We start from the raw sequence: 16,806 nt of genomic DNA on the forward strand, positions 1-16,806 counted from the left end.
AAATTCATCCTAGGTTTACATTTATGACATTCACATATGCAGAAACTTTAAACCCTAGTTAAAGATTTCATCAAAACACTAAATTTTGCAGTTTCTAGAACTCACCAATATGTAAACATAATTAATTACCTGAAACTTTGAAGCATTTGCAGCCTCTAAAGTATAATCCAATTCACCAACAAAACCTTTCCCAAGCTCATCAGCATATACACGAGGGTCACTCTTTCTGTTGCCAATATTGTGCAGCAGCCCCAACTGAAATGGTTTATGTACACTCGTTCAAGAAATGCAGGACAGAGGAATACAGAAAAAAGCTAAGGAAATCAATTGTTAGAACAAACCCCAAGGCGGAGGATGTAGATATCCCGCACCACCACATGACGCAAATTAGGACGCTGAACTTTTACAGCAACGTTAATACCATCTGTAGTACGGGCAAAGTAAACCTAGAAAATGCAAATAGATAATAAGACATGCCACCACACTAACAATATATAAATAGCACTCATTTATCAAGAAGTACCTGACCAAATGATGCAGCAGCTATAGGATCCTCAGAAATGTAACTGAAGAATGATTCCAAAGGAGAACCTAACTCTTCCTCTATAATCTTCATAGCAACAGTCCTGGGAAAAGGAGGGATTTGATCATTCAGTCCAGACAGTGCCTGCAAGAAGAAGGCAATCGAAATATATTGACATAAATTTCCAATCCAGCTATTCGAACTGTTAGTGGCATTACAATCATGACCCAAATGTAATATGTTATAGACAGTTCTGAAAAATAATAAAAATTAGAGTTGAGATGATATTCAATAGGTTATAATATATTTACCAAAAGTTTCAGCTAAACAAACAGAGATAGTAGAAGCCACATGAAAGAAACGCAATTATGCAAATACCCTTGCCATGTAAATTAGTATTATTGCTTACAAACGCCAATAAATTTGATATATAACCATACATTATCGTCTAACAAGACAGTATCGCGACCCTCTTAGCCTTACCTTTCCAAGTTAATCAAAATAAAGTAATGTTCAACAAATAAGAAGTAGCATTACATACAGAATTTTCACAACCTAACCTTGGACATCTCAATGCCAATAATATCCGGCCTCGTAGAAAGGGACTGACCAACTGCATCACCAATCAAACAAATATAACAAGGATACGTGTAATCACGTGATTGCAGGAAAGATATAAAAGCCCCAACAAAATCTTTTAAAGCAATGGGAATTATAAAGCAAGATAAAGCATAATAATGAAATGATGATAAGAATTTAATTTAGATATTATAGTAAAGATGTCAAATAGATCAAATTCCTCACCTTTTATAAAAGTGGGACCAAGCTTAAGCATTGTTTCCTTTAACACCATCCCAAAATTATATTGAGATGTTTTATCATCCACATCCTCTTCTTCTGGATTTAGTCCTAGAAACTTTCTAAACTCTGAAGTTCGAATATTGATCATGGCTGAAGTAAAAGAGGAAAATACCTTCCAAAATGAAATATTAATCAATAAGGATATGGTTAAAGAAAGAGTCAATAAAGCATCTTTTAACCAATTTTAAACCCATTGAAACAAACATTAATATATGAACAAGTTAGCTTATGACTATTTTGTATACTTATAGCATAAGCTTTTTTAAAGTTTAAAGTTTAAAGCTTAAATTCTGACGTTTTATAGAAGTTGAATAAAAAGAGTAATATAAGTAGTAACTCTGACTGACAATTTTATGTTACATGAATTGCAAGTAATGCTTATAAACTTTGAAACCAGGTGTGTCAAATAAATAAATAAATAAAATGATAACTAAATAGTATTGATCCTATGTACTGTATAATTCTTATAGTACTACAAAAATAAAGAAATAAGTAGTGCTTGGATGAGACACATTGACTGAAATTTGACTATCACAATCCTTCATGAGCTTAGTCGCTAGGTTACTATAATTATACAATTTTATCAACACATTAACCAAATAGCTTCTACTAACACATAAAATGGATTACAATAATATCATATTAAAACATACAGGTTACATATGAGCATGTAACTCGAGCTAAAAGGAAAAGTAAATAAAAGACATGTTTGAGATATTAAAACTCAGAAACTTGCATATGCTAACATAATGACTCAGGAAGAGAATGAGAAGATTCATCGAATCATTGAATGTCTTTATTAAAAAGGCTAGTCCAACTACCTCTAGAATACGAAGGGCCACAACATGGGGTCGAGCGCTGAAATAGTGAGCAACATCCTGAGGATCATAAACTTCAGGAAGTGGCTTAGACCAAATCTTAGACAAATAATAGAAATAGCTAGCATATGCTTCCAATGCATTAAGATCAGACATGAGCAAATCTACACCATTTAGTCCTGGAAGACAATTAAAGATAAAATCAATACAGTAAAGAAGGAACAAGCAAATTAAACCAACACATAAAACTCTCCCCCTTGAATTCCAACCAATTTTTTCAGCCATATAACTTGCAGAAAAAAGACCATCCACTCAAATCAACAGCAGAAAAAAGACCTATCATCACCCCATAGTACCGTACCCATTTGCATACAATCCAAAACAATGATGCATTCGTACTCTGAAATTGTTACAATACCCATGCCGGATTTATTTTGGATAAATTTTGTAGCAACATGCACGTTGGATTAGGCCAATTCAACAAACATGCCCACCAATATTTGAAGCCAATCATGCATGAGTAGTGCTATTTGTACAACTAGAAATCAACAACTTTCTTTTACAAAATGAAATCATCTCAAAAAACCAAAAGGACAGCAAAAAATGGTTGTAGATAAAACATCACTCCTCAATCCTCATGCATTACCCAATTGCATGAACAGCAAAAACAACGAATACCCATTTGAAAAAAGGCAAATTGACACGGAATTAAGCAAAGAGAGGCACAGCCCAGATGCAAAATTTGTTTACTTTCGTACCTGGATACCATGGTTGAGGGAAAGAAGGTAGAGAAAAGGAAGAAGCAAAAGGGTCTTCAAGATTACGAAGCCATAGAAGGTGGTCGAGTTTGTGAGCAATCTGAGGAATACGAAAGGCTTGGTTTGAAGCCCACGCAACAGTGTTACCAAATCCACTCTTAAAGAATTCTACGTCCTTACGAAGCTTATTTGAGAAGTGACTGAAATTCCTCAAAGCTCGCTTCTTCTTGTTCTTGTTCTTGTTCTGTGTGGTTATGGATGATGATGAGAATGAGCTTAGGGAGAGGAACGGAGAGAAGGGTGGTGGAGGTGTTATCAACGTCACCATGGTTGAGTTCATGGATGATAATATAAGGAATAAGAGTTAATAAGTGAAGTGTGTGTTGTTCAATTTAATGTCTATTTATTATGTGTGGTTGTGGAACACTCATCATATATAATTGCATTAAAGGAATGAGATTTATAATAATCTCAAAACTAGCTTCTTAATTATCTCTCATTTAATAAAATTTTGATACATATATAAAATTCACATATCCATATTACTTTAATTTTATCATCTTCTTTTCATAGTATTATAAGTCACATTTGTGTCCATTCTTATAGGTCTTCATATTGAATGAAAATCATTGTTTTTGTTTTTGTGTCAATCAATTGGTGTATCAGATCTAACCTAACCTGTTTATGCAATTTGTCTTGATCATGATCGAACTTAAGTATAAATGAGTTTTATCGGATTTAGAATTAAATAAGAGTTTAAAAATTAAACTAAGTACGTATCTTATGACCCTCTAACTATGTATAAGCATTAAAATTTGTTAATAAAATAATGGTAAAGATTTTGTTTAAATGAAAAGTAGGATTTGGATTATAAAAAAAAGTAGGATTTGTGAAGGAAATTCAATTTTTATCAAACTAATTCTCTCAACTTGCAAAAAATAGAGTATAAAATTTATTCATAAAAGCAATGCTATTAAAGTTGAGTTTTATGGATACATACTATATTAAAGTTGAGCTTATCAATCAAATTAGAATATTTATGTATTGACAATGTAAAAATTTATATACAATTCATACAATTTATTATTTATTTATATTAATTTTTCTAAGAAATCAATGATAATTAAAAATCAATAATAAATGATGGATAATGTATAAAATAAATTAATGCCAGATATTATTATGTAAGCTATTTTTCATTTTGAACTGATATGCAATTATGCATGTTTAATTAATGAAAAAGGATATATTTACAGTTTCAGACACTAATGTCAAAATGAATAATAAATAATAGATAATATAGTGATTATTATAAATTTTTACACTACATTCATATTACACATTTAATTAATTAGATTATTGGATTGAAATTAAGGTAAGGATATTTTAAATATTTGATATTGTACAAAAGGAAATCAAAGTTTCTTAGCATTCAATCACTTTCACAGCCCATGCTGTTTATTCCTCTCCTCTTTAGAGTAATGCTATTACTATGGAGAGAAAGACTTCTATGAGAACGAAATCATGTAAAGAAAATCAATAAAAGTTTGATAAATGATATTATCAAAAATTATGAAATATCTTTGTTTCCAAATATGACGTATTACATGCATCTCGAAGCTTTTCTCCGCTGTGTAATTTTTTGCAGCACTTTACCTTATCAGTGAGATAGAAAGAAAGAAAGAAAAAGAAAGAGTTGAGCTCTTCATGGAATGCTCAGCTGGGACTTCCGTTGTGTCAAGTTTTCAAACTTTGTTGCTACCCATCTCTCAAGTTCAAACCTTTTCATTTCAATTACCAAGAATTCTCTTTTACAACTCCAAATCTCCTCTTATTTCAGTTCCTTTCAAATCATCTTCTGCTACCACACAATTGTGTCACCCCACAAGCATTTCAACACATGAGAAGTCATTGATGATAAACAAAACAGTCCCTAGTGGTAAAAAGCATGGTTCAGTGCCTCAGAGGGAGGATATTGAGGAGGAACATAGCAATGTGGATACTAAGTTGAGGCTTAAACACCACTCTTCCTTGCTGGGTGATTGTGCTTTGAGAGAGTCTTTGAATGAGGGAATGGCCATTCATGGGCATCGAATAAAAAATGGGGTCGACCAAGATACTCACTTTTGGATTTCTCTCATCAATTTCTATGCCAAATGTGGCTGCCATAGTTATGCCCGCCAGGTGCTTGATGAAATGCCTGAACAAGATGTTGTGTCGTGGACTGCATTAATTCAAGGTTTTGTGGGTCAGGGCAATGGCACGGATGGTATTGCTTTGTTTTGTGAGATGAGAAAGAAAGGGATAAGGCCGAATGAATTCACGGTGACGACTTGTTTGAAAGCCTGTTCTATGTGCTTGGATATGAATTTTGGGAAACAGGTTCACGCAGAAGCGATTAAGCTTAGCTTATTAAGTGACGTGTTTGTTGGTTCTGCACTGGTTAATCTATATGCGAAATGCGGTGAAATGGACCTTGCTGATAAGGTGTTCTTTTGCATGCCTGAACAAAACGAAGTATTGTGGAATGTGTTGATTAACGGCCATGCTCAAGTGGGTGATGGGAAAGGAGCCTTTAGATTGTTCTGTCATATGTTGAAATCAGAAGTGAAGTTCAGTAAATTTACCTTGCCCAGTGTTCTTAAGAGTTGTGCAAATTCAGGAGATTTGAGAGATGGCCAAGCCGTCCATGGTTTGGTATTCAAAAGTGGTTGTGAACTAGATAAATTCTTATGTTCCAGTCTTATAGATATGTACTCTAAGTGTGATTTGGTTGGTGATGCACTGAAACTTTTTTTAATGATCACAGATCATGATGTAGTTTCATGGAGCGCAATGATCACTTGCCTTGATCAGCAAGGTCATAGCCAAGAAGCAGCTAAGCTATTTTACTCGATGAGACATACCAGTGTTAAACCAAACCAATTTACCTTTTCAAGTGTTGTTAGTGCTGCCACTGAATTGGGGGACTTACTCTATGGACAAAGTATCCATGCTTGTATTTTTAAACACGGATTTAAATTGGATATCTCAGTAAGTAATGCCCTTATCAGGATGTACATGAAACATGGCTGTGTGCATGATGGTGCTCGTGTATTTGAGGCATTGACAAGACCAGATATTGTTTCTTGGAATAATCTATTGTCCGGATTTCATGATTATGGTTCCTGTGAATCAGGACCTAAGACTTTCTATCAAATGTTGGTAGAAGGTTTTAGGCCCAATATGTATACATTTATTAGTGTTTTAAGATCTTGTTCTAGCCTCTTAGACATAGTCTTTGGGAAGCAAGTTCATGCACAAATTGTGAAAAACAATCTTGATGGAAACGAATATGTTAGGACGGCCCTTGTGGACATGTATGCTAAATGTAGGTGCATGGAAGAATCTTACAAAGCATTTGCTAGGTTGATCAGTCGAGATGTCTTCACATGGACAGTAATGATAACTGGTTATGCCCAAACTGACCAAGCCGAGAATGCTATTAAATTCTTTAATTTAATGCAGCAAGAAGGAGTAAAGCCCAATGAGTTCACTGTTGCTGGGTGTTTAAGTGGTTGTTCCCAACTAACTGTGACTGAAAGTGGACTGCAGCTTCACTCGATGGCAATTAAGAGTGGACTTCTGCCTGATATGTATGTTTCCAGTGCTCTTGTTGATATGTATGCAAAATGTGGCTGTATTGAAGATGCTGAGACTATTTTCAAGGGATCGGTTAGACAAGATGCAGTTGTTTGGAACACTATGATTTGTGGATTTTCTATGCATGGTTGGGGTGATAAGGCTCTACAGACCTTTCAATCAATGAAAGATGAAGGCAACTTGCCTGACGAGGTTACCTTTATAGGTGTCCTTTCTGCGTGTAGCCACATGGGTCTTATTGAAGAAGGGAAACAGCACTTCAACTCCATGAGCAATGTTTACGGCATGATTCCTAGAGATGAGCATTTTGCTTGCATGGTTGACATTCTCAGTCGTGCTGGAAGATTTGACGAGGTTGAAAGCTTTGTTGAAGAGATGAAGCTAACATCTAATCCTTCGATCTGGGAGATTATTCTGGGTGCGTGTGCAAAGCACGGGAATGCTAAATTTGGTGAAAAGGCCGCACGAAAGCTCTTTGAGCTTAACCATGAGACAGACTCAACTTACATATTACTTTCTAATATTTTTGCTAGCAAAGGTCGGTGGACAGATGTAAAAAGGGTAAGGGCCATGATGTCCAGCAAGGGTGTGAAAAAGGAACCTGGATGTAGCTGGGTAGAAATTAACAATAAAGTACACGTCTTTGTGTCAGACGGAGTACACCCGAACATCCTCGAAATTCATTTGAAACTGGAGGAGCTTGGTCAAAAACTCAGTCTGGTGGGTTATGTCCCACAGACTGAACATGTGCTTCATAATATTCCAGACAAAGAGAAAAAAGAACATCTTAATCATCATAGTGAGAAGTTGGCTCTTGCCTTTGCCCTCATCAGCAGCCAAATGAAAAGGATCCGAATTTTTAAAAACCTACGCATTTGTCTTGATTGCCATAATTTTATGAAGCTTGTCTCAGATATCACAAATCGTGAAATAATTGTTCGTGACATTAACCGGTTCCACCATTTCAAGGGTGGATCTTGCTCTTGTCATGATTATTGGTGATCTGGCTCTTAAATATAGTCTACTAAACTTATTTTCATTTTCAAGTAGTTCTATAGAACTTTGAAGTGGAACTACTATGGAAAAGTGGTTTGAGTGCTCCTCTCTTTTAGAGACTCTCCTATCAGGTAATGTGTACAAATGAAATTATGCTTATAAATCATTGGTCAGGACACGCCTCATCTATGATAAATATCAGGCAACTGATTCTGATTCAATTTAACAGAAGTGGTTTTCCATTCTTTGCCACATTGTTTAAACTTTGCTTCTTTAACTTTTTTTTATTACTAATTGCCATCGAATTTGAACCCAGCACAATGAATAAATTTCTTTCGTGACCCTTACTTCATTACTACTAGTTGAAGCTTGACCTTTTGCCTGCAATGCAAATGAATATATTGTCATGATGCTTAGCTCTTAATAATGTGTGTGACATTATTTAATTTTGTTGTATATTTCTGACAGAATGATTTTCTTCAGGCATGGATTCTCAAACATCACAAGTTGCTTGATTATAGAGCATCGGTAATTTTCCTATTCTTACAATTTTTATATATCTTATGTAAATTTCCTTAGGCAAAAAGCTTCCTTGATAGGCTGATTAAACTGTACAAAAATTGGTATAAGTTGAATGTGAGTTTGTAGTTCACTATGATCTTTCATATTTGTATATAAACTGTACGATATATATGAAACTACTCATCCGAGAACAATGCGCTATTGTGAGAAATGAGAACACTTAGTATAGACCACTAGATCTTGATTGAATGATTAAGATTAAAAGATACATGTACATGACTATCATATGACCAATAATTGACTTTTAATCCTAACAATCCATGATGGGTTGTAAGGCCCAGATTTATTGTTCTTACAATTTTTATATAAGAATTGTTCTCACTTGAATCATCCCCTATATATATATATATATCCTACTTTCCCTTAAGCAAATGTAGTTGTGCATTAAGTTGTGTGCCATTATCACATTTGCAGAAATGGCTCTATATCTGATTGAGTATGATGCAAAGAACTTAGTTGACATTGATATGTTGCAATTAGGAAAATGTGCAGATTTGCCTGGAAGCCACATTTTCTCATATGGGTTAAAACTTAAAACCAATGAGATGAGTGATGAAAGTAAGGCTTTATAAGAAACTTATTACTAAGTGTTAGAACTTACCAACAATCTCCAAGATAACCACTGATTTCTTTGCAACCCCATTGAGGGCATATATACCTACAGTTATTCCATTGATTTGCATTTACTTCATGCATTACATAAAAGATCCTTAAATACTAAGGCAGTATCACCCATTGTTGACCATGATTGGTATTTGGTTATGTGGCTCCTCCTTAGAATAGAGTAAGGCAGCTTCACCATTGGAAGAAGCAATGTTTCCCAATTCCTCTAGAAGGCACTTAAAAGCAATGTTTCCCAGTTTCACATAGATAAAGTTCAAACTATTCATTTTTTTCAATCCTCCAAGTGCAAGATGCATTAAATGATTATGTTCAATGCCATTTAGAATTAGCTCATTGCTCAAGTCTTTTGTTTCTTCCCTTCAACACACCATTTAGAATTGGGTTGGGCCTCATTGATGTCATTAGCCCAAGCTATTCCTTTAAGAAGCCCACCCCTAATTTAACTGCATGCACATGCAAAGGATTCATGTAAGGTAAGCAAGGAAGGGAACATGGTTGAGAAATACCTTTTTTCTATAAGGTAAGCAAAGAAGGGTGTATGAATATCAGCTATTAATTTGAAAAAAAATATGCATTTCATTCTAAAATACTACATAATTTAAGTGTATAAAGCATGAAATTGCAAGTTTAATTACCATTATTTTAAGAGAATAAAGTATCTTCTTATATAAGGAGATAAATTATCTCTTTCAGCCATTAAAATTATGATATGTATTTTATTTTTTTAGTTTTTAAATATATTTTTTTGTGTGTAGAAAGTAGTTAAATATGACATATTATCCATTTGGATGAGTAGATACTTTATTCTCTTCTTTTAGTAGTTACATTTTTCACATTTAATGGAACTTATGTTACATCTATTATTATAGATTTACTTAGTTGTCTCCAATGACAATCCATGGAATGAAGGTTCTCATTCAAAGGGTTTGAATGAAATTGTAAAAAGCTTTTATGTTCCTTTTCAGTGTTATATTTGAGCTGTGTGTTGCTGCTCTATTTAATTTGAGTGTTTTATTTCTTCACATATCTCATATATCCCACAATGACACAATATCTAAACCAAAATTAAGGTAATATTTTAGTGAAGTGATTGGAAAGAGAACACTACTTGAGTATTACCAATAACCAATAAAGGTGAAGTGAAAGGAAACATGGAATCTTGAGATATGTATAGTTGCAAACAATGGCCCCCCTTACCTCTTTGCTTTTGACAGGTAACAGGTTGCATATGCACTATGGTACTTTGCTCTTTCCTTTGATGATAGATTTGGCTTCAAACTTTGCCCAACATCACTTTCCTTTTGGGCACATCATAATATGAAAAGGAACAAAGTTCATATCTCTTTTCTCTGCACACTGCAATTGACTACACTCAAACTCAATATACAGGTGCATCATTCAATGTTTTACATGATTATCCAACAGTTCCATTACTGCATCCACAATTATATATATTCATGCTGTTACAGTACTGATCAAAATATTATATAATTATGATTACTCATAGTGAAAGAGACTCATTTTTTGAAGAAAAAAAACCATTTTGAATGAACCCATTTTAAATAAGAGGATTTGTGAGTATAGTTAAATTAAATTAAAAAATAAAGTAACTAAAGTGTTGCTAAACATTCTGACATGAGAAGCAGTGCACAGCATAAAAAAATAAGGAAATGATGAAAAGAAAGAAAGAGAGAAGTGAGTAAAAGAAATAGAGGAATAATGTAAGAAAAATAACAGCATAACATAAAATTTGGTTTCTCAATCCTCAAAAAGGGTTATACCGTTACGGGGAGGGTACAATAAACTACTACTACTACAGTACTTGTACTATAATATCCAAGAATTAAGAACTAGTACTTGTACTAATTAGCCTAACTTGTCACCACTTAATTACCACCATATACCTGTGTGACAGAGAGAGAGAGCTGCACAGCACATGCTTGTCTGCAACACCATCACCAATAGTTGAGTGTGATAAAGTCGGTACTGGAGAGTCTACTACTGAAATATAATCTAAAAAAATTAGAAATGTTAAATATTTTTTGTAGTATATGTCATCATCTTGGTTTAGTTCTGGACTGCCCTTGAGAGAGTTTGCCTTTTACTCTAGGCATTTGCTAATACTATAACCATCCAAACCAAAAACAACAAACAAATTCACATATACTATGCCAATAAGAAAGGAAATAATCACATTCTAGTTTTCACTTAATAATATTTTAATAAACACCTATTTTATTTAAAAAGTTATACTAATTAGCTGCATAAATGTACTTCTTAATAACCCTCTTGTAACTTCTTATTCGTATATGGGTGTGTGTTGTGTGTAGAGGTTCATAAATGTTTTAAATGTCACAATTCTTTAGAAGTAAAACCATAAAAGGCATAAACAACACACGTACGTGTACTATAAACACACACACACACACGTGCATTCATGAATTTTTGTAAGCATAATTCAATTAATATATGAGATATCTGTGGAGTATAGCTCAATCTCTAGAGTATAAAATGATAAAAAATAATGATGGGTTTTGTTTAATATATTGAAGTAATGGAGTATAGCTAGAATCTAAGCGTGAGAGTAGACATAGATAGAAACAAAGAGTGATGAAGAGAGTGCAGAAGAAGCATAACATAGCATAAGAACAACACAACAGAAGGAGAATATGTCCAATTAATATAACATAAATCTGACATCATGATTCCCACACTTGTTCCTTCCAACACTCTACACGATAAACCTTTACCATTTTTAATCCCTGCTTTTCTCTTCCCTCCTTCTTAATCTTTTACCACTTTCTACATAACAACAAATGCATTATTATATTATATTATATTATATGTATTAATGTTTAGGGAAAATGGGTTTTAACACTTGTACATTTTCACTTGAATCAACACATTATGCATTAATTTACTATATATTATACTATTAAATGTTATATTATAAATGAAAGTTTGTCATCTACCTCCTCATCCTTATTGTCCCCAGTACCATGTTGTCCCTTGTGCTACCAATAATATGTTGGTCATGGAATTTAACTTTTTAGCACTATATTTACTTAATTAATAATTACTACCTACCTAGCTAGTTTTGAATTGTATTAACTGTGCTAATTAACTACTACTTAAATTTCCATGCCTGCCCATTCAGTGTTTTATAAGGTTAACTTGCACTATTCATTTTTAAAATGTCTTTCATAAGCAGATTTGGTTTTATATGGTTTGGTTACTTTTTTTTGTATTATCAAAGATATTCCCTTACCTTTTTTGGTAATCCTTGTGGGTTCGTTGTTACTCTTTTCAACAAGTGTTATTCATAGGAATCGAACTATCAACTTGAGGCAAGTAAAATCTTATACTACTAAATCAACATTTTGTTGTTACTTTGGTGTCTTTATATCTCCACGTTTCACCCCAAGTGGAAATTAAATTAATTTAAAGTCAAATCTTCCTTCAATATTATGAAGGATTCAAAACCGGGTCGTTACTAGCTAGGTAGTAGTATAGTAGCACTTTTGAGGTCAGATTCTAATTAAGAGTGATTATTATTCAACCTTGTTTAGTGGGTTTTTTATGTTTTGGGAAATGAGTTACTTAATGGCAAAAAAAACTTAAAACTTTTTACAAGACCAGGGTCGGCATTGGGCAAATATACTTATTTAGGCTTATAAAAAATTGCTTATGGTTTTTTATGAAAAATTCATTCTTCAACCTTGTTAAGTGGATTTTTTATGATAATTATTTTGGCTTATAAAAAAATACTTAGGGTTGCACATCAATTTGTAAGAATGAACCACCTTAATTAACCCAAAATTAATACTTGATGTTTTTTATCAGCAAATAAAGCAGAAATTTATTAAAAAACATTATGAGGACATGGGGAATATCTCCCTCACCCTAGTTTAAAGAGAGGTTAACAAAAATAAATATATTCCAAATGATATAACACTTATTCTACATAAAAATTATTAAAAATTGTATATGGATCTTTCAGAAGTTTTGAGAATTTTAGTGGATTACCTTTGAAACAATAATTAAAAAATTGTTGGTGGATATTTATGGTTTAGACAAAAAAAAAATAAAGTTAAGGATACATTATTGAAAAAGAAAAGTAATTAATTTGGTGAATAACCATCACAACTAATAAAGTGGGTCAGGTCAAATTATTTGGATGCTTGAGTTGACCAAAATCAACTATGTAGAATTTTGACTTTCTAATAATCATTAAACATAGCACTATATCTGGTAAAGGAGATAAACAAAGAAAATGAACTATGTCTTCCCTATTCCTTAAGTTCTTTTTATAATTGGAGTGAATGTTTTTAGCTGAAGTGACATTATGAGTGATATCTTACCCTCAAGAGGCAGTGAACTATAATCATTACATAGTATTGTAATAATTAAAGTAATCCATATTATTGAGCTCATATTAGGGACTACATTATTTCATGTTCAAAAAGTTTTATTATATAAAATTGTTTTTTGCTTTGTGTTTTTTATCTTTTTAGACTAATAAATAATCTTTGACTAGTAGTTAATGGATCACTAAATTTCTGATGTTAATTTTTTATAAAGAATGATAATGAAGAAATTTGAATTTGTGATCAGATGCAACCTTTTTAGTAGTATTGTATTTGGTTGATGTTTGTTTTATTTCACGTTATGCATCAATGTATTACATAAAGAAATAAAGAATATGGGGTAAGAAGAAAATGGAAATAAGAATAAAAGAGAGAATAAATTTGATGTGTTTTGATCCTTCATTTTAAAATGACTAATTTATTAGTAACATTTCATTTTGGATTGATATAATTGTCGTTGATTTTTGTATCAGATATTATCAAAAGAATGTGAAAACAAGAACAAAGAAAAGAAAAAAAAGGTTAAGTTGTTCATAACAAATCAAATTTCATAAAGTAATATAAAAATATTAGTTTATATCTTTATTTTGTTTTAATAATGCAGACAAAAAGAAACCTCCACAACAAATATGGAATGGGAACATGGCATCAGGGGCATTCTGAGATTGTGTTAAACAATAATACTAACCCTAATATTATTTTATAAGAAGACACAAAAGATGTGTTATTATAATATCATATGATTACATTCGTTATAAAGTGTGCTCCCACCATTTCTTTTGAATAACAATAATGGCTTCTACAACTAGCACACAGTCAAAGCCGCATCCTATGACCACTTAAGTGCACACTGTAATAATTAATCATTACAAATTATTTCTTCATTCATACATTTAACTATATATTTAAATTAATAAAAAATTCATAGCTCATTGCTTTAAAAACTATTTACACATTTAAAAAAAATACATTTTTCTATATATTATTCCTTCCTTTTGCTCCCAAAAGTTGCTTTCCCAAATCATTGTGGAAATCTGACTTTCATTCATGTCCTAGTTTATGGTGAATAATTTTTTTCTAAGGAATTTTTTTATTGATAAATACTAGCTTAAAGATCATCATAGTCAAACAAATCATGATAATTAATAATAATGATTTTGTAAAATATTCTTCTACCCTCACCAAGAAAAAAAAAACACATAAATTTTAAGAGTTTAGCATTATTGTAACCATTTGAATTTGAAAACGTTTGAAGTTTTACTGAAAAGCTATAAGCATATTGCAGCAGTTGAAGACAACAAATACATCCTAATGTTGTTTCTAATTTTTATTTATTTATTTATTTACCAGTTATGAATTCAAATCCAAATCTTAAACAGAAACAAAATTAAAGATTTGTAATCACATTCTTCTGTTCTAATTTCCTGACATGTTTTGTTTTGGTTGTCAACCCCAACATTCTATTGGTGGCCATATTTTGACAGCCAAAGATTCTCTTCAAGATATCGACCATTCAGATCAATCACACATGCACTCTAATTTTTTTAAATTTATAATATAGTAATAAATAAATTATATTAAAATAATTATTTTAATATGGTAGTATAGAAAATTTACACAATCATGTGTTAGATAACATTATTTAATTATTTAATAACTTAATGACATTTATCGAATGATCAATAGGGCAAACCCAACATAAGAAAGCTAGGTTTTTTATTAGGGTTGTACTTGAGATATATGCATGAACACGATTAATGAGGTGATATTATGAGTCATCTTATATAAAAAGAGGTAGATCAATGTGATAATTAATGGTAGGAATGAAGTTAATTAATTTCTGTTGGTTTCTATTTTCTTTGTTTCAAGGCGTTAGTATAGTAGAGAAGAGTAAAAAATCACAAGTGAGACACCACGTCTTGAACTAAAACCTTAAGGCATTATTTCCATTAGTTTTTCCTACTTATAAACTCTTTTACTTTTCCTTGCATATCAATGTGAGACTTCACACTTGAATAAACTCAACATAAAAAGACTAAAAAGTCAACGATTCAATCCATGTAAACAACATTATTGGAGGAATAGACAAAAGAATTAGTTCTAAGATTAAAAAAAATACTTAAATTAGGCTCTTAGTCCTATAGCGTCCAACAGGTCGTATTTTTTCATAGATTTTTTAATTATATTACATAAATTGCCCCATATTCTAAGCTGTATGAAATGATTGGTCTCATGGGTTGAATGATTTACTTTTCCAGAACAAAAGTCAGTCAAAGTCATTAGTATTTGTCGAAAATTGTAGATTGTGTTATACATATTGCTGCTTTTAGAAAGAAGTTGCAAAATTAATTTGGACAATATATTATAGGTGTAATACTTGTACAATATTTAAAAGTAATAATAATATATTTGTATATATTTTATTACATTTATTTTTCTTTTAGTTAATCATACCACAAAATAAAAACATAGGGAATGTTAACATGTATATGAAAATGTAGCATGTTAGAGAAAAAAAGGAAATGAAAGACGTAATTAAAGGAGCTAATTAGTATGTGGTTGCTATCTGAGTGGACATAAATAAAAGTGAGAAAATAGATTATTCTAAAACCTAAACAAAAAAGGTTAGAGCAAAGTTATCGATGGAATGAAGTAGCAGTGTAATGAATTGGTAATAGAATAGAATTTACATAAAAAGCAAGCATGGAAAAGTAAAGTAGATATAAATAAAATATATAGTTGCTCTCTTTTATCTTAGTTTAGCTTTATCTATATTTAAAGAAATGTTAGAGTGATGAGGAATCCATGTACTCCAAGCACTCCAAGACAAAATGAGGTTCAGAGAAGAGAAAAAAGCACACTTAGCTTTATGACCCAGAAAAGGAGTTTTCAAACACCATAAGGCTAGCTTAGGAAATTGCTTGGTTAGTAACCCAACCCTCTTCTCTTCTCTCTCTCTCTCTCTCTGGCTTGTGTTGTTCTATATTTAGTGGGAGAGGGGTGAGGTTGGGTTCAGGGTGCAACCACAACCCCACAACTTCCTTCTTTCCCTCACACTATTATTAGCTAGACCCTTAATCCCTCTACTTGGTTTTGCTTGTTTTATGCCAATTCAGTAGGGTTAGTTTTCTTGTGGGGCTTCAATACCCTTTTCATTATGACCTACTTCCCCCCATGTTCTATAGATCTCTATCTTCTCCTACCCCCCCAATTAATCTTCAATATATATGTCTATATATATCCTTCACTCTTCATTAATTTCTCACCCTTTTACTCTTTAAAACTCCCACTCTATGACCCAATTCTAGCTTCATCTTACTAGGGATGAAGGAAAAAGATTTATATACCTAGGTTTCATCATCATCATCTCTTTACTATATCATCCATGGGTCTATCAAATGCACTCTTCCTATCCTTAGCATTCATTTGTACAAGTACATACAATCACTTATAGATTCTTGTGTGGATATTATGTAGTTTCTTATGCTATTATATTTGTATCTTCCTTGTATACATACACACAAATTATATAGCCTAAGGATGGGAAGCTTATTGAGATTGAATTGTTCATTATAACTAAATTAATTTAGAGTAAAACTTTATTTCTATGCATGTATACCTAATTAGTTATATAT

General features: G+C 32.1%; 4 protein-coding genes across 5 annotated transcripts in view; 1 reads left to right on the forward strand and 3 right to left on the reverse strand.

The window, feature by feature from the left end:
* Positions 1 to 3,317, reverse strand: part of LOC109335776 (uncharacterized protein slr1919-like) — a 7,662-nt gene extending 4,345 nt beyond the window's left edge. The window contains exons 1-8 of one of the 2 annotated variants that reach the window (XM_019571952.1): positions 3,101 to 3,317; positions 2,961 to 3,058; positions 2,206 to 2,381; positions 1,328 to 1,496; positions 1,084 to 1,136; positions 524 to 667; positions 342 to 446; positions 130 to 255 (exon numbers count right to left, since the gene is read on the reverse strand). In XM_019571952.1, coding sequence (XP_019427497.1) covers positions 130 to 255; positions 342 to 446; positions 524 to 667; positions 1,084 to 1,136; positions 1,328 to 1,496; positions 2,206 to 2,381; positions 2,961 to 3,058; positions 3,101 to 3,300 — 1,071 coding nt within the window. In that variant the 5' untranslated portion in view covers positions 3,301 to 3,317. Of the gene's footprint in view, positions 1 to 129; positions 256 to 341; positions 447 to 523; positions 668 to 1,083; positions 1,137 to 1,327; positions 1,497 to 2,205; positions 2,382 to 2,960 lie in introns of both variants that reach the window. The other variant, XM_019571951.1, reaches the window with a different exon arrangement.
* The window catches only part of LOC109335777, a 23,647-nt gene extending 18,785 nt beyond the window's left edge, over positions 1 to 4,862 (reverse strand). Inside the window, exon 1 of the mRNA XM_019571954.1 lies at positions 4,779 to 4,862. The gene's annotated coding sequence lies outside the window, so the exon portion shown is untranslated. The remainder of the gene's footprint in view (positions 1 to 4,778) is intronic.
* On the forward strand, positions 4,605 to 8,292 carry LOC109335774 (putative pentatricopeptide repeat-containing protein At3g23330). The gene is made up of 2 exons (XM_019571947.1): positions 4,605 to 7,729; positions 8,067 to 8,292. The coding sequence occupies exon 1, from the start codon at positions 4,668 to 4,670 to the stop codon at positions 7,602 to 7,604; it is 2,937 nt and encodes a 978-aa protein (XP_019427492.1). The 5' UTR covers positions 4,605 to 4,667; the 3' UTR covers positions 7,605 to 7,729; positions 8,067 to 8,292.
* LOC109335775 (aminodeoxychorismate synthase, chloroplastic) overlaps positions 5,148 to 16,806 on the reverse strand; it is a 24,320-nt gene continuing 12,661 nt past the window's right edge. The window contains exons 15-16 of the mRNA XM_019571949.1: positions 6,989 to 6,998; positions 5,148 to 5,160 (exon numbers count right to left, since the gene is read on the reverse strand). The gene's annotated coding sequence lies outside the window, so the exon portion shown is untranslated. The remainder of the gene's footprint in view (positions 5,161 to 6,988; positions 6,999 to 16,806) is intronic.

This window comes from Lupinus angustifolius, chromosome LG20, assembly GCF_001865875.1.
Source record: "Lupinus angustifolius cultivar Tanjil chromosome LG20, LupAngTanjil_v1.0, whole genome shotgun sequence".
Lineage (NCBI taxonomy): Eukaryota > Viridiplantae > Streptophyta > Magnoliopsida > Fabales > Fabaceae > Lupinus > Lupinus angustifolius.